The sequence below is a fragment of the Euleptes europaea genome, chromosome 2, assembly GCF_029931775.1.
Source record: "Euleptes europaea isolate rEulEur1 chromosome 2, rEulEur1.hap1, whole genome shotgun sequence".
Classification (NCBI taxonomy): Eukaryota; Metazoa; Chordata; class Lepidosauria; order Squamata; family Sphaerodactylidae; genus Euleptes; species Euleptes europaea.
This window is the reverse complement of record NC_079313.1, coordinates 34,780,762-34,795,915: the sequence shown is the minus strand read 5'-3', so window position 1 is coordinate 34,795,915 and position 15,154 is coordinate 34,780,762. Positions and strand designations below refer to the sequence as shown.

Below are 15,154 nucleotides of genomic sequence, written 5' to 3'. Positions count from 1 at the left end.
TCCATGTTTTCAAGAGTGGTATTCTTTCTAGCTGATTCCTCCTTAGATAACATGTCATATGCAGCTAGAACACTAGCCACAGCCTCAGCTGCCAGAAAGGCTCTCTGGGTACGCCCCTGGCAAGCGGAGTATATAGATCAAAATTGGTTATTATGGGCTTCCTGTATCAGGGAAAGACCTTGCTTGGAGACAATTTGGTCCCCATATCAGTGGAGACCAAAGACAAGTTTCTGCGCAAGGAATCCAAGGGATCACTCCCTCTGTGTCCTTTCGTGCATACCACATACTTCAAAGATACAGACCTGATCAACCTAGAAACCACCGGAACCAGAATCGCAGCTCCTTTAGTAAAGGAGGACGATTCAATAAATCTCCAAAATCCTCCACCTTCCAGGGCAATAAAGGGGATAAACCCGACCGCCCAACCAAACAGTGACGCCAGCCACCAGTCAGTGGAAGGCAGGCTCAGCCTATTACACCGTCAGTGGTCACCTCCCAACCAGGCCTCTGGGTCACAAACATTATCTCACAAGGCTATCAGATAGAGTTTTTCTTACACTCCTTCACATCGACTAGTAATATCTCCAACATTCCCCCCCCCAAAAAAAAATCCATAGAACTTCAGAGGCCTCTTAGACATCAAGGCGATGGAGCCAGTCTCACCATTAGAGCATACATTGGGAGTCTATTCAGTATTCTTTACTGTTCCCAACAAAGGCGGCGGATGGAAAGCCATCCTAGACCTCAAGTTTCTGAACAGATTATCCCATTAAAGCGCTTCAGGATGGAGACACTAAAGTCAGTCACACAGGTCCTCAGGGAAAAGCATTTTCTTACATTCTAATACACCCGGCACATTGTTGTTTCCTTCGGTTCCCATACAAGGGACACCTCTTCCAATTCAGGGCCTTACGATTCGGGTTATCATCGCCCCTCCTCGAGTATTCACCAAAGTTCTGGACACACCAGTCACATCTCTGCGCAAGGAGGGCGTGAGAATGCACCCTTCTCAGACGACATTCTGATTTGCGCAAGCTCAAACTAGCAGAGCATAGATCATTCAGAGAGAGTTCTGAAGAGGTTAACAGAACACGGGTCATAATCAACTTCAGAAAGACCCACTTAGTTCCATCCCAACGATTGAGAGAGATGGGGGATGGACAAAGACACACTGACAAACTCCTTATACCTTCCAGTGGACAAAAATCCACAACATTTCATCTCTAGCAAAGAAAGCGATTAATTCCCGGTCGCCTTCTCTAATGTCCCTGACCAAACTGAAGGGTCACATGTCTGCATGCATTCCCGCAGTTCAAGGGGCACGCTTACGAGCAAGACCTCTTCAATGGTTCTTAAGGCCGTACCAAAGAGACATACCAAGGAAGAAGTGACAGAAATCTCATCCTGACCGAGGAAGTCAGATCAAGACTAGTATGATGGTTTCAGTCTCAGAATTTGACGAAAGGAAGTTGGCATCTCCGTCCAACACCAATTCAAATCTTCACGGACGCGTGTCTATCAGGTTGGGAAGCCACACTCAAGGGACAATGGCTCAAGCAACATGGACCATCAAGAACAGAATCTTCACATCAGTGCCCTAGAAATCAGGACGATCCTCAGAAGCGACTACATTTTTCCTTGGGCCGAGTCCAACCTCTCATCAAAATCAGCAGAACATATTCAGGGCACAGTCAACATACAAGCAGACTGGCTCAGCAGACAGGACATCAGCGAGGCAGAATGGTCTCTACATCCAGAGGTCTTTCAACTTATTACTCAGAGATTCGGCACGCCACAGATTCATCTGTTTGCATCCAGCATCATCCACCAGCTGCCAAGGTACTATTCCATGTACCGTCAACAGGGGGCGGAACAAATGGACCTCTTAATGTCACCAGGGCCACACGACCTACTGTACGGGTTCCCCCCCTCCCTCCAAGGGTATTGAGAAAGGTACGACTTCAAAAAGCATCAGTCAGATTCATAGCTCCATATTGGCTGCGACGACCGTGGTTCCCGTCTATAATTCAGATGTCCATACAGAACCATTGGAGACTTCCAGACAGACAAGATCTCCCTCTACAAGACCCAATATGCCATCCCAATCCAGGGTGGTACAAACTGACCGCATGGGCACTGAAAGGAGATGACTTATAGCCCTAGGTTATAGCCCGGTGGCCGTCACTACCATATTGACAACAAGGAAGCCATCAGGAGGGACAGAGCTTAGGGCTAGCTACCTGCACTCTACAAAGGCAACTGGTATCTATAGCTACCATAGTACCCAAGGTATCTGGATACCACTTAACCAAACACCATCACATAAAAGCCTTTTTAAGGGGCGTCAGTTATTTAGCTCCTCCTGTTAGACACAGGTTCACAACTAGAGCCTGCACACAGCTTTGACAGCACTCACACAACTACCATTCGAACCAATCACTGAGATAGGACAAAATGTAGCTGCAAGTTTCACAGGGAGCAGGACATAGTGCTTACATCTTCTGCACTAACCCCAAGAATCCTAAGGAGAAGGCCTGGCACTAGCTAGACCTAAGAAGGGCACTACCTGTTTACATTTATCTTACTAAAATTATTAGGAACTCTGACTCCTTATTCGTTCATATCTCACCACCTGACAAGGGCAAGCATATGTCCAAGGCATCCATTAGTAGGACCATCACCTTATACATAACACAGGCTTATAGAATAAGTAACCTACCTGCTCCTGCGGGCGTTACTGCCCACTTGGGAAGAAGTGCGGCTACTTCAGCAGCCTTCGACTGCCGTGCTTTATGGAAGAGATATGTAAGGCTGCAACTTGGTCCTCGGTGTCCACATTTGTGAGACACTACAAATTAGATCTATACTTGTCAGCAGATGCCGCCTTAGGCAGACGAGTACTGCAAAGTATACTTCAGGACGTCTAACCCTCCCAAGGGCGGGGAACAGCTCTTGTATGTCCCATAATGAAGATGCCCTTCTCCCTCTGAGCGAGAAAGAGCCTTGGCTACTTACCGTGAAGGCTTCTTCTGCTCAGAGGGACGAAGGGCATCTTGCCCGCCCAGACGTCAGTAAAATATAAATAAAACAAATAAAATAAAATTACAGGTAATCATGGTTACATCTAACTTCCAGTTGACATTCAATTCAAGTTAAACGCTGTTTGTTGGTTCATGACTTATAGTTATCCTAAAGGTTCATCGTTAATGTTTATTAGGAACTTATTTCTTGTATAGAATTATAACTAACATGTTTCTTCAGTCTATCTTAAATACATAAGGCTCGGAAAGTCTTTAACTGATCACAAGGGGGCGTTTACCCTCAGAGGTCAGAAAAATTTAAATATTTGGTTCCTGCCTCCCGAGATAAGAGGAAAAGGAAACACCCATAATGAAGATGCCCTTCGTCCCTCTGAGCAGAAGAAGCCTTCACGGTAAGTAGCCAAGGCTCTTTCTCCCTCCTCACCAACATTTGTTCTCTTCCACCATATTTTTGTCTCCTTTGTGTGTGATATGCTCTTATTTTTTTGCCATTGAGGAAGAGCTCCAATTTCCTTTCAATCGGTTTTTATATTGTTCCTAAGAAGACAGAATGTACTTGAAAAATAGATTGGTGTGATTTTTGTTGTAAATACAGAATGAACATTCCTCTTTACAGGAACTAGATAAAGAGTAAAGTAAATAATGACTCAACACTCCAAAGTCCAGGTAATCCAGGGATGTAACTAATCTTACTTAATCTTAGAAGTTAGTTATAACATATCCCTCCTTTATACACAGAGAGATGTGGATTTGTTTTGTAGGGCTCCTTCTTGTGTTTACATCAGCAATGTGGGAAGCAGTTCTTCCTAACAAAATCCCATGCCACTGAGGGAAAAAAATGTTTACTTGAACTGCACAGCAGGGCCAATCACAGATTTTTCCACTTTTTATTATCACGTGTCTTCCAAGCTAGGCAAAAATTGGTGGTGGTGGGGGGGAAATCCCAATGAGATTGGAACATGTCACAGGTTCCAGTATTGTTAACTTAATGGCATGATATATTGCCACAGGGAAAATAGGTTCCTTGTTAATATAGGTAATATGAGCTGAGACTCACATATACTCCAAAGTGGGGCATTCTGAGGAGGGGCACACTGAGAGCACAAAATGGCCTTGGAAAAGGGCTCTATCTTCCAGCCTACTTCTGCAACACAACAGGGAATAATTCTACTGGGGTGGAAGAAAAGAGGTGTTGCTGCACTCCTTGCCAGCAAAGTTGGGCCTAGGGTTGCCAGGTCCCTTTTCACCACCGGCGTGAGGTTTTTGGGGCAGAGCCTGAGGAAGGCAGGGTTTGGGGAGGGGAGGGACTTCAATGCCATAGTGTCCAATTGCCAAAGTGGCCATTTTCTCCAGGTGAACTGATCTCTATTGGCTGGAGATCAGTTGTAATAGCAGGAGATCTCCAGCTAATACCTGGAGGTTAGGAAAACAGTACAGGGGCAACAGTCATGTACAAAAGGTGCAATTTATATAAGCTAGGTAAAAAGGTAAAGGTCCCCTGTGCAAGCACCGGGTCATTCCTGACCCATGGGGTGACGTCACATCCCGACGTTTTCTAGGCAGACTTTGTTTTTGGGGTGGTTTGCCAGTGCCTTCCCCAGTCATCTTCCCTTTACCCCCAGCAAGCTGGGTACTCATTTTACCGACCTCGGAAGGATGGAAGGCTGAGTCAACCTTGAGCCGGCTACCTGAAAGCGACTTCCGTCGGGATCGAACTCAGGTTGTGGGCAGAGCTTTTGACTGCAGTACTGCAGCTTACCACTCTGCGCCACGGGGCTCTTTTATATATAAGCTACTGAAGTGAAAACATGTACAATATTGTACTCAACAAGGTAACCACACAACAAACTAACAATCAATATGTACAATATATACAGCAAGGAGCCGCAATAATTTTCAGGAGTCTCAACAGAGTAACAGCAATCCAGTTTCTGTGTACAAAATTTCATAAGAAGCCACAATCTTCCACAGGATATGGCCATTTCAGATTCACAATAATATGGAATCCTTCTTCAGTTCTTCAAATATTGCTTCCAGAAAGTGTGCTGTCATACACAAACTTGATACCATCCCACGTAGGGTAAGCATAAATCAGGTTACAAAAAGATGTCAGCAAAGTACATCACATAATGCAGCATCATGTGATAATCATATTATTGTGAATCTGAAACGACCGTATCCTATGGAAGATTGTGGCTTCTTATGAAATTTTGTACACAGAAACTCCTATGGAAGATTGTGGCTTCTTATGAAATTTTGTACACAGAAACTGGATTGTTACTGTTACTCTGTTGAGACTCCTGAAAATTATTGCGGCTCCTTGCTGTATATATTGTACATATTGATTGTTAGTTTGTTGTGGGGTTACCTTGTTGAGTACAATATTGTACATGTTTTCACTTCAGTAGCTTATATAAATTGCACCTTTTGTACATGACTGTTGCCCCTGTACTGTTTTCCTAACCTATTTGGTGTTAGTATAGAGGTGCCTTTTTCTTCTCCAATACCTGGAGGTTGGCAACCATAGCTGAGCCTAGTGGTGTTATCCTTGCCTGCCCAACTGGCTCCACTCTACTGTGGCTGATCCAGGTAGTGGCACCCTCCCCACACCTCTTGCTTAGGCAATGTCACCCTCATCAGCTGGGAACAGGTTGGCCAGGCTAGTCTCACACCCCTGGGCTGGGAGAGGGTGCTCATGAGAGGCAGACCCCTGCACCATCAGCCCACCAGAACAAGCTGCAGTGGCCATAATAGCCAATCCTCCCTGATTCCAAGTCTGCTGTACACAGAACCATGAAGAGAGCTTGTGGCCATCAGCTGAAACATAATGGCTTTTCCATATTATTGCCAAGATGTGATACGTCTATCGGTACCCAAAAGTTTTTTTTTTTTTTAAACTATATCATTGAAAATATTTATTCTGCAGTGTACTAAGCCCATTCATTTTACGATATACAAGAACCCTCAAAGTGGCAAGTAACCCACTGTGGTTTATAAAACACCTGGTAGCTCTGTCCAGGGTTGTGAATTTCTTAGGAGAAATACACGTCCTAGAGAAAATCTAGTTACTTACTTCATTTGTAGTCTGCCTTTCTCTTTGAGAATCAAAGCAGATTACACTAATTAAGTCCAATGCAGAAAGAGCAGTACAATACTTAGAAACAATGTTTAAAAAAAACCTGGATTACAAAATTAGAGAACAGCACACCAACACTGTTTTGTGTTATATGTACTATAATACATATAATAAACTGATAAAATCTATGAAACAATGTGATAAATATTGGATTACCAAGTTACATATTGAGCAAAACAATTATGCCTGCTGAACACTGAATGTAAATGAATATGAAACAATGTGATAAATATTGGATTACAAAGTTACATATTGAGCAAAACAATTATGCCTGCTGAACACTGAATGTAAATGAATAGGAATCTTGAGACATGTAACTTTTTTGTGGACTTGAGTTCACTTGATCAGATGCATAAGGTGGATCCTTATGAGCATGAAACTAAACTAGGAAAAAGAAAGTAAACTTCATTATTGTTTGGATCCTTTCCAATCTGATTTTAGGCCTGGTTATGAGACTGAAACAGCCTTGGTCGCCCTGGTGGATGACCTGTGCCAGAAGATGGACACAGGGATTACAACCCTGTTGATTTCTCCTGGACCATTTTCGATACCCTCAATCATGGTATCAGCCTTTCTGGGCTGGGTTTGGGAGACGTTGTTCTGCTCTAGATCTGGTCCAACCTGGAGGGTAGTTTTCGAAACGTAGTGCTAGAGGACTGCTGCTCAGACTCTTGGCTTTTGGCCTGTGGGATCCCGCAAGGTTCCTTCTTGTCCCCTATGCTTTTTAATATCTACCTGAAACTGCTGGGTGGTTTGGGCTGGGTTGTTACTGTCACAAACCCACCATGGGACTGTGTGTTCTTTGCATGATTACTTGTATATAAAAGTGTGTTTCTCTTTGTGCCACCACCTCAAGTTACAAAATCCAGCCTATCACATAACCAGTGCCTTGGAGTACCTTGGTAAGGTTGTGCCTGAACAAGAACAAAGAGCAGAGCTTTCTAATAACTTTAGCCCCCCATGCATGTGTGTTCTTAGTATTTAGGAGCAGTCTATGCATGTGGGTAGGATTTGAAGCAGTCTGCTTTTTAAACAGGAAATAAACTTTATTACCACAGATTAAGCTAGAGCACAATCATGGAAAATATCTGTCATGCCTAGTGAGTACAGATCTAAGGAAAAGAATTATAAAAACATTGGTCTAGCTATGTTATAGAATGAGGCAGTTGCCTTTGGTGGAGCAAACAAATCCCAAAACTCCATACTGGCCCCTTCACAGAAGTGCTTCGGTCTCACCATATGGTCATAGCATCTGGGTGCAAAGTATTTGAACACAGAATGAAGGAAGATTCCACCTTTTAAACCTTTCTGACTTTGATGGAAAACTTACCCAATCCAGCTTTAGGGCCCTAACCCTCATGGGAGATACCCCAAACGTACTCCATTCAGGTTACCTGGCACATTTAGCACGTTCCTTACCATAGATCAGTTTTTTTATGACAGTCGTCTATCCTCCCTCCTTGGCAGTTCAGTAAAATGGTTATCCCTGAGCTAAAACTCCTTTCCGGTTTTCCCTGACCTTCTGGCACCTGTTATTGCCCTTCTCTTGTGCACATAAACAGTTGCCATAGTTTCAGGCAATCTCCAATTTGCTCCAAAGCACCCTATCTCTCTGAATTCACAAAAGTTACCAATATGCAGATGGCATTCAGCTCTATCTCATGATTCTGGATGATCCCAGGGAGGCTGTAGAAAACATGAACAGTTGCCTGGAGGGACATTTGGAGTGAGTGTGGGCTAATAAACTGAAGCTTAATCCCGACAAGATGGAATGCTACTAGTGAGCAGAAGGTCTGAACACCCGCTCTGGATGGTGTTGTACTCCCCTTGAAGAAACAGGTCTGAGGTTGCTCTTGGACCCAGGCCCACTGCTGAATAATCAGGTAGCATCTGTGGCCAGAAGTGCCTTGAAGTAGTAGTGTTAGAAGTAGTAGAAGAAGAAGTAGAAGTAGTAGTAGTAGAAGAAGAAGAATTGGTTTTTATATGCCGACTTTCTCTACCGCTCAAGAAAGAATCAAACCAGCTTAAAATCACCTTCCCTTCCCTTCCCTTCCCCTCAACAGACACCCTGTGAGGAAGGTGAGGCTGAGAGAGCTCTTAATAGAACTGTAACTAGCCCAAGGTCATCCAGCTGGCTTCATGTGGAGGAGTGGGGAAATCAACCTGGTTCACCAGATTAGCGTCTGCTGCTCATGTGGAGGAGTGGGTAATCAACCCCGGTTCTCCAGATCAGAGTCCACCGCTCTTAATCACTATACCACACCGCTCTTAACCACACCACACTGGTTAGCCAGCTGCAGCTTTCCTGGGCAGGAAAGATTTGGCCACTGTGGTACATGTTCTAGTTACACCTAGATAGGATTACTACAATGCACTCTACATGCCCTTGAAAAATGTTTGGAAACTTCAATTGGTACAGAATGCTGTAGCCAGGATGTTGACTGGGGTAGGTCGTAGGGAACACATCACTCCGGTCTTGTTCCATCTACACTGGCTCCCAATTTGTTTCTGGGCACAATTTAAGGTGCTGAAATTTAAAGCCCTATATGGTTCAGAACCACCTACTCCTTATGAACCTACCTGTCCACTGTGGTCATCTTCAGAGGGGCTGCTTTGGGTGCCCTCACCATCTGAGATTAGGTGAGTGGCAAGCTGGGAGAGAGCCTTCTCAGGGCACCAACACTCTAGAGTGATTCAAGGAGATTTGCTTGTCCCCTTCTATTGTTGGTTTGCTTGGCATTCCCACAGTGATCCCTCCTTCATCCACAACATTTTTGACTTTTTTTGGTCTTTTGTACTTAATTTAAGCTTTAATTTTAACTTGTCCTAATGATATATTTACGTGTTGGATTTAGTGTTTTTTTTTAAATATAATTTTTTAATTTGCATATTGTAATTTGTTAGTTGCCTTGGTGGCTCTGTGGGAGCAGAAAGGCATGGTAAAAATCTTGAAAATAAATGAATTAAAAAAAGAAATGTGAGGCATTTTCCAAGAACAAGGACCAGGCATTCTTTAGCCATTACCAGCTTGTAAAACAATATAATCACCAGTTACTGCTGTTTTGAATTACCAGTGTACTGTTTTTGATTGCATCTGACATTTCCATCATTTTGATCCTGCTGTTTACTCCATAACCATGTCCCATACATTTGCCAATTGAAGATCTGCATCATAGCTCTGGTAAAGTGGAATTAATTAACCAAATTGTATGTTGGCCTTTAAGGTACAATAAGACTCCTGTTATTTTTTGCTTGAATAGACTATCTCCCTGGCGTGAATGTAAATGAGTATTGTTGGGAAAAGAACAACAAAAATGGTGTTTGTGCTGAAGGTAGTCAAACTTGACTTGAATATAGACTTTGCTAATTTAATGTTGGTAAATGCAAACTGTCAACCAAATCCAGGGTTATTTTTTTCACCCTGGAATTCCAATGAACTGTAAACAGATTTCGTGGAAAAGCCAGTGTGATTCAACATACAGCAGCTTCCGTACAGGGATATTTCTGGGCTCTGTTTTTTGTTTGTTTGTTTTGTAATGGGTGAGATAGATATTTATTATTATGGTTCTTAGACCAAATATAACATTTTTGTAGTTACATTGCCTTACCCAAACCAGCAGTATAAAACAATACATTTTGGTTTAAACACCATACAAAATATTACTCTCTTTAAAATGGTTAAAAACTGGTCTACAGTATGAATTTAAACAATCAATCCCATCTACAACTTTTCATTTCTATTTAGATTTCCAAAAATTAAATACTATTCTACAAAACCTGGCCACCAACTTTGTTACCTGAGAAAATTCATCCTTAAGAAGGATGTTAACTCTAACAGATTCACAGTCCATTCTTGAGCTGACGGCGCCGGTGTGGCCTCTCTATGCCATGGCTGGCGCCACGGAGAGGCTACGCCAGCAGAGGGACGAGGCACTATCTCGCGGCGCTCGTCCACCGGCGGCCCTGGCCTCCCCACTGGCGTAAGTACATGTGATCACGCAATTACACGTACTTACGCCGGCGGCGACGTCACACTGCCTCCTGAGGGGATTCAGCCCCCCCCCTCAGGAATGGGTTGTCAGGATAGCCAGTACTCTTTCTCAAAAGAGGGCCAAGAATCTTCTCCCTATGCTCCTTATAGTAACTGCATCTAAGAAGGACATGTTTTAGTGTTTCCGGTTCACCACTGTTGCAGGGACAGAGCCTTTGTGAGAGGGGAGCCTTTTTGAATTTTCCTTCTAGTACTGCAGAGGGCAGAGCTGAACATCGAGCTAGAGTAAATGCTCTCCTAGTAGTATTTCCTTCTAATATCGAAAGGTATGTCGCTGGGCAAGGTATGTCGCTGGGTTTTGGCAGGTATGTCGCTGGGTTTTGGCAGATGCCCTAAAAAAGGTGCTCTAGCTAGATCAAATTGTCTTTCAGAGTCCTTTGTTCTTTGTTTTACTCCTTGTCTTGTTATAATATAACCTAAAGCTCTCAGGTTCTCTGGGGGAAAACCAAGATGTTCTATTTTGTTTCTAACGGCCTTAAGCCAACTTGATGGGTAGTTATCCTCTAAAATCAATGGCAGAAGTCTACAGGGTCTAAAATTGAATTTAAGCCATATGTAGATCGATAGTAAAACGACCCTAGCCTCTTTTCTTATTTGGCCAGTCTCCAGCCTCACCATGGAGTTAGATAGTTAGGCACCTGTAGCAATGCTCTTAGAAATTTTGAAATGAGAAGAAGCTGCTCCTAAAAAACAGCCATATAAGAGCTGTGACAGAGTTTTTGCATGGTACAATTTGAGTGCCACTGGGACAATAAATCTATCTTTGGTGTGATAAAACTTCAAAATGCTGTATGCAGATCTTTAATAAAACTTCAACATGCTGTATGCAGATCTGTTACCTAGCTCGGCCACATAATTGGTATGCTTGTTTTTGCTGCCATTTGATTGGATTACCATTCCTAGGTACTTGAAATTACTAACCTGCTCCACCTTATGTCCATTAATAGACCAGTTCCTGGTGATCTATTAGAAATTCTTTCATTGCAGATGCTGGTGTAGAACCCTGTACTTTATACATGAAAAGTATGCACTTTGCCTTTGAGTTATGGTTACGCCCACCCACACAGGGTGGAGGAGGGGCCGTAGCTCATTGGTAGAGCATCTGCTTGGGATGCAGAAGATCCCAGGTTCAATCCCCGGCATCTCCAGTTAAAGGGGCTAGCCAAGTAGGTAATGTGAAAGATCTCTGCCTGAGACCCTGACGAGCCACTGTCGGACTGAGTTGACAATATTGACTTTGATGGACCAGGGGTCTGATTTGGTATAAGGCAACTTCATGTGTTCATATACACATACTCCCATAATAGAAAGAGCCATGGAGAGAAATTTACTCTGCACTAGTAGTTGCATTGCCCACCACTGTAAAAAATGTATACCTATGTTCAAGATTTTGTACACACGTGTAAACAGAGAGAGTGCACACCTGCATTCTCATCACCTGAGCATAACATGATGACTGCTTGCTCGAAACAAACATGGCACAATTGTGTGTGTGTGTGTGACTTTGAACACAATGTTTTTGGCTAGTTTCAACTACAAATCACCACAAACACAACTAGGAAAGATGCGGGAGATCCATGTAGGTTTCCCAATATCTTAATTTTACTGAAAATGTTTTCCAGAACCCCTCAGATTAGGTGGAACTGCTGTACTGGGGGATGAAGAGGTATTCAGTATCTCCCATACAGTTGCTAACTCTAACTTGAAGGATTCCTGGAGATTTGGTGCCTGAGGAGTTCAGAGATTGGGCAGGGGAGGGAGCTCAGAGGGGATATAATACTAGAGTTTGCCTCCGAAGCTGCTGTTTTCTTTAGGGGAACTGATCTTTAATCTAGAGTTCAGTTGTAATTCTGGGACAACTCTAGGCCCCACGTTGAAGTTGGTAAACCTAATCTGTCAAGACTGCTTTTAAATATAATGAAAGAGTAACACAGATATCCTATTTATCTCCCAGATGTTCCCTGAGTGATGACATTGAATGATGTTTTACCAAGTGATAATACTTGCATGTGCAAATCAGCCATTAATAGTTTCATCTGAGAATGGCTTAATGGTTGATGAAACATAATGGTCTCAGTAACAAATGTAGAAAGCATCCTCAATAATTGTGAGAAACTATGAATGCGGTTTAGGAGCAAGTTATTTGCAAGTACATCTTATGTTGTCTACATTAGGCATAACCACAACATGATTTATTGCTAGGTCCTACACATGTTTGCCGCAGGGCATTGAGTAGCCTTATCTGTGTTCAGATTTACAACCCCTAAAAACTAGTAATTAACACTTGCTGATTCCCACCAAAGTCCTTTAGCTTCTCCTTGTCTCCATGGTACTGTGATCTTACATAATGCATGTTAGTTTATGATGTACATAATGCATGCAGGCAATTAGTATTTTTTTTCTTTACAGCTCCAGAGGGTTTTTCCCTCTATGCTCTAAAATTCTTCCCATCCCCCGATGGCTGTGGTAGAAGAAATTACTAGTCTATGTTGTAATTGCAAGTTCCTTTTATTACATTAGTCCCAACTGCTAATCAGATCCTAGCAAAACCAGTGGGCCTTTTCACGTTAGAGATAAAAGTGTAAAGGAAATCTGTTGGGAGTAGTCAAGCTTTTGCAGTACACAGAACTGTTCATTATGCAGCATGGCAATCTTTGCAGGGAACGTAGGGTTGGATTCAGATAAAATTGGTAATTTTGACCCCCCTTCCCATTGCACCCCTCCCTTGTGTTGTCCCTCAGGATCCCCTGTTCCTCAGGAGCAACCTTTTGTGGAGATTGGAGAGTGGAAGTGGGGAGCCAGGAAAGTTCCACTCGGTGATAGAAAATGTAGTCTGGGTCAAACCCACTGTATTGTAAACATCCTCTTGAAAACATGCATTTTACTATAAATTCTATCATTTGTATAAAATAATTGATCCCCTCTCAGATCAGAATTTTCCCAGTTTGGATTTTTCCCACCTAGTTACGGGTGTTGTGTTTTTTTCTTTTTTTGTTCATTCTTTCTTTCACATAGTATTTGTGGAATTCAGCATCTGGAGCGAGCAGGAAACAAGTTGACTCTCTTTGACTCCCTTTATTTCTGCATAGTGACATTTTCCACTGTGGGCTTTGGGGATGTTACTCCTAAGATCTGGCCTTCCAAACTGCTGGTTGTCATTATGATCTGTGTTGCTCTTGTGGTGTTACCAATACAGGTAATTTTTTTTCTCATTGTACAAAGGGTCGGGATAAAGTATAGGTTTATTGCAGAAAAAGATATCACTTCCATGGGAGCCAGGCAGGTCACTAATCCCTCAGTTTAATTTGCCCCCATCCCACTTCTTTCTACAAGTCTCCTGTACTGGCTTACCCCTTTGATTTCCATCCTTGACCTATCTATACACATGAACAATGAAGCTCGGGGGAAGGATGTGAATTGTAAAGAATTAATAACTTCCACCCCACTTATTACCTTTCTTTCACCTATCATTACAACAAAGGAAGGTCATTATTATTCATATTCACAGGAAGACAAGTTTATAGCTGGTAACTTAGCTGGTAACTCTGCCTTCTGACCTTTTAGGTTAATTAACCATCCTGCTTAGAGCAAACAACATCTCCTCACAGTTTCTTTATAACCATCCAAAGACATTTTACTATACTTACAACATTTTCTTTGGGGCATAAAAGAGGACTTGGCCAGTCCATAAGCTCAGGCCAAACAGTTTAATTTCTCTGCCCCATTTCTGTATAACAGAACTAAAATACTGCTGGAGATGTGAAAATGAGCCTGCTAATGTTTGTGTGGAGGGTTGAAGCCAGAACAATAAAGGAGTTTTATAAGCTGCAATAATGAATGTCAGCAAACTGGAAAATATTAAAATGTTATTTTTAGGAAGATAATGGTGCCATTTCTTCTTCATGCTGTATAACGCAGTGCATTGTAGAACTCTAGCTCTAGCATTAACCAGCTGCTTCTGATGGGACCAGAGTAGTCTAATGAGTTTTGGGAGGATGAGCATTTAATGGTGTTCCCTGTATAACCACTACCACAATTTGTTACAAGAATCTATAGCAGTGATGCCAGCTCCCAACATTCTATTGCACAGTAGCACAATCATGGGATGGGAACCTAGACTGTGTGTAGATGCAGGTACAGGGAGGTTTGGTTTTCAGAGTATGAAAATCATTAAGCTTCTTTATTCTAAATCAGACCACTGATCTGTCAAGGTCAGTATTGCACATTCTAATGGGCAGCAGCTTTCCAGAATCTCAGGAACATGTCTTTCATGTCACCTACTACCTGATCCTTTTTTAAAATGGAAATGCTGGGGATTTGACCTGTTCTACCACTGAGCCACAGCTGGGATCACCGTTGCTAAAGCTAGCAAGTTAGGCAGGAAGGTAGACTTCTCCCTGACATGCTCATTTTCTATAGGCACCGAGTTTTTATCGTGGAGGAGCATTCACACTTGTATGTGTGAAGGAGCCATCACAGATTAAAGAGTGTTGTTGTCTAATACTTCTCTATAGAGATTTAGCAAAGAGTTGTCTAGTGGGATAGCTAATGAATTGGCCATTGTGAAAATAACTGGGGGAGGGGCACTCAGCAGATATCATAGAACTGGTAAGAAGTCACATGGTCCAGGCTGTAGGTAACTGCACTGTGAGTTTTCCTCATCTGCCTTTGCCCCATTGTCTTCTTGAGGCTCAGGAGACAGCAGCACAGAGTTAAAAGCAACTAAGCCCTAAGTGATGTAATTTAAATGGTCCCATAGCAATACCTCCCAAATTTCTCTCTCTCTCTCTCTCTCTCTCTCTCTCTCTCTCTCTCTCTCTCTCTCTCTCTCTCTCTCTCTCTCTCTCTCTCTCTCTCTCTCTCTCTCATGTTGAGGCCCTAAGATGTATATTTGTACATAAATCAAGTTCTGGGGCAAATTTTTCA

At 42.7% G+C, this 15,154-nt stretch overlaps 1 protein-coding gene across 1 annotated transcript in view; it reads left to right on the top strand.

Annotated features, from left to right (window-relative positions):
• Nucleotides 1-15,154, top strand: part of KCNT2 (potassium sodium-activated channel subfamily T member 2) — a 299,141-nt gene that overhangs the window by 172,282 nt on the left and 111,705 nt on the right. Inside the window, exon 10 of the mRNA XM_056844277.1 lies at nucleotides 13,244-13,424. Coding sequence (XP_056700255.1) covers nucleotides 13,244-13,424 — 181 coding nt within the window. The remainder of the gene's footprint in view (nucleotides 1-13,243; nucleotides 13,425-15,154) is intronic.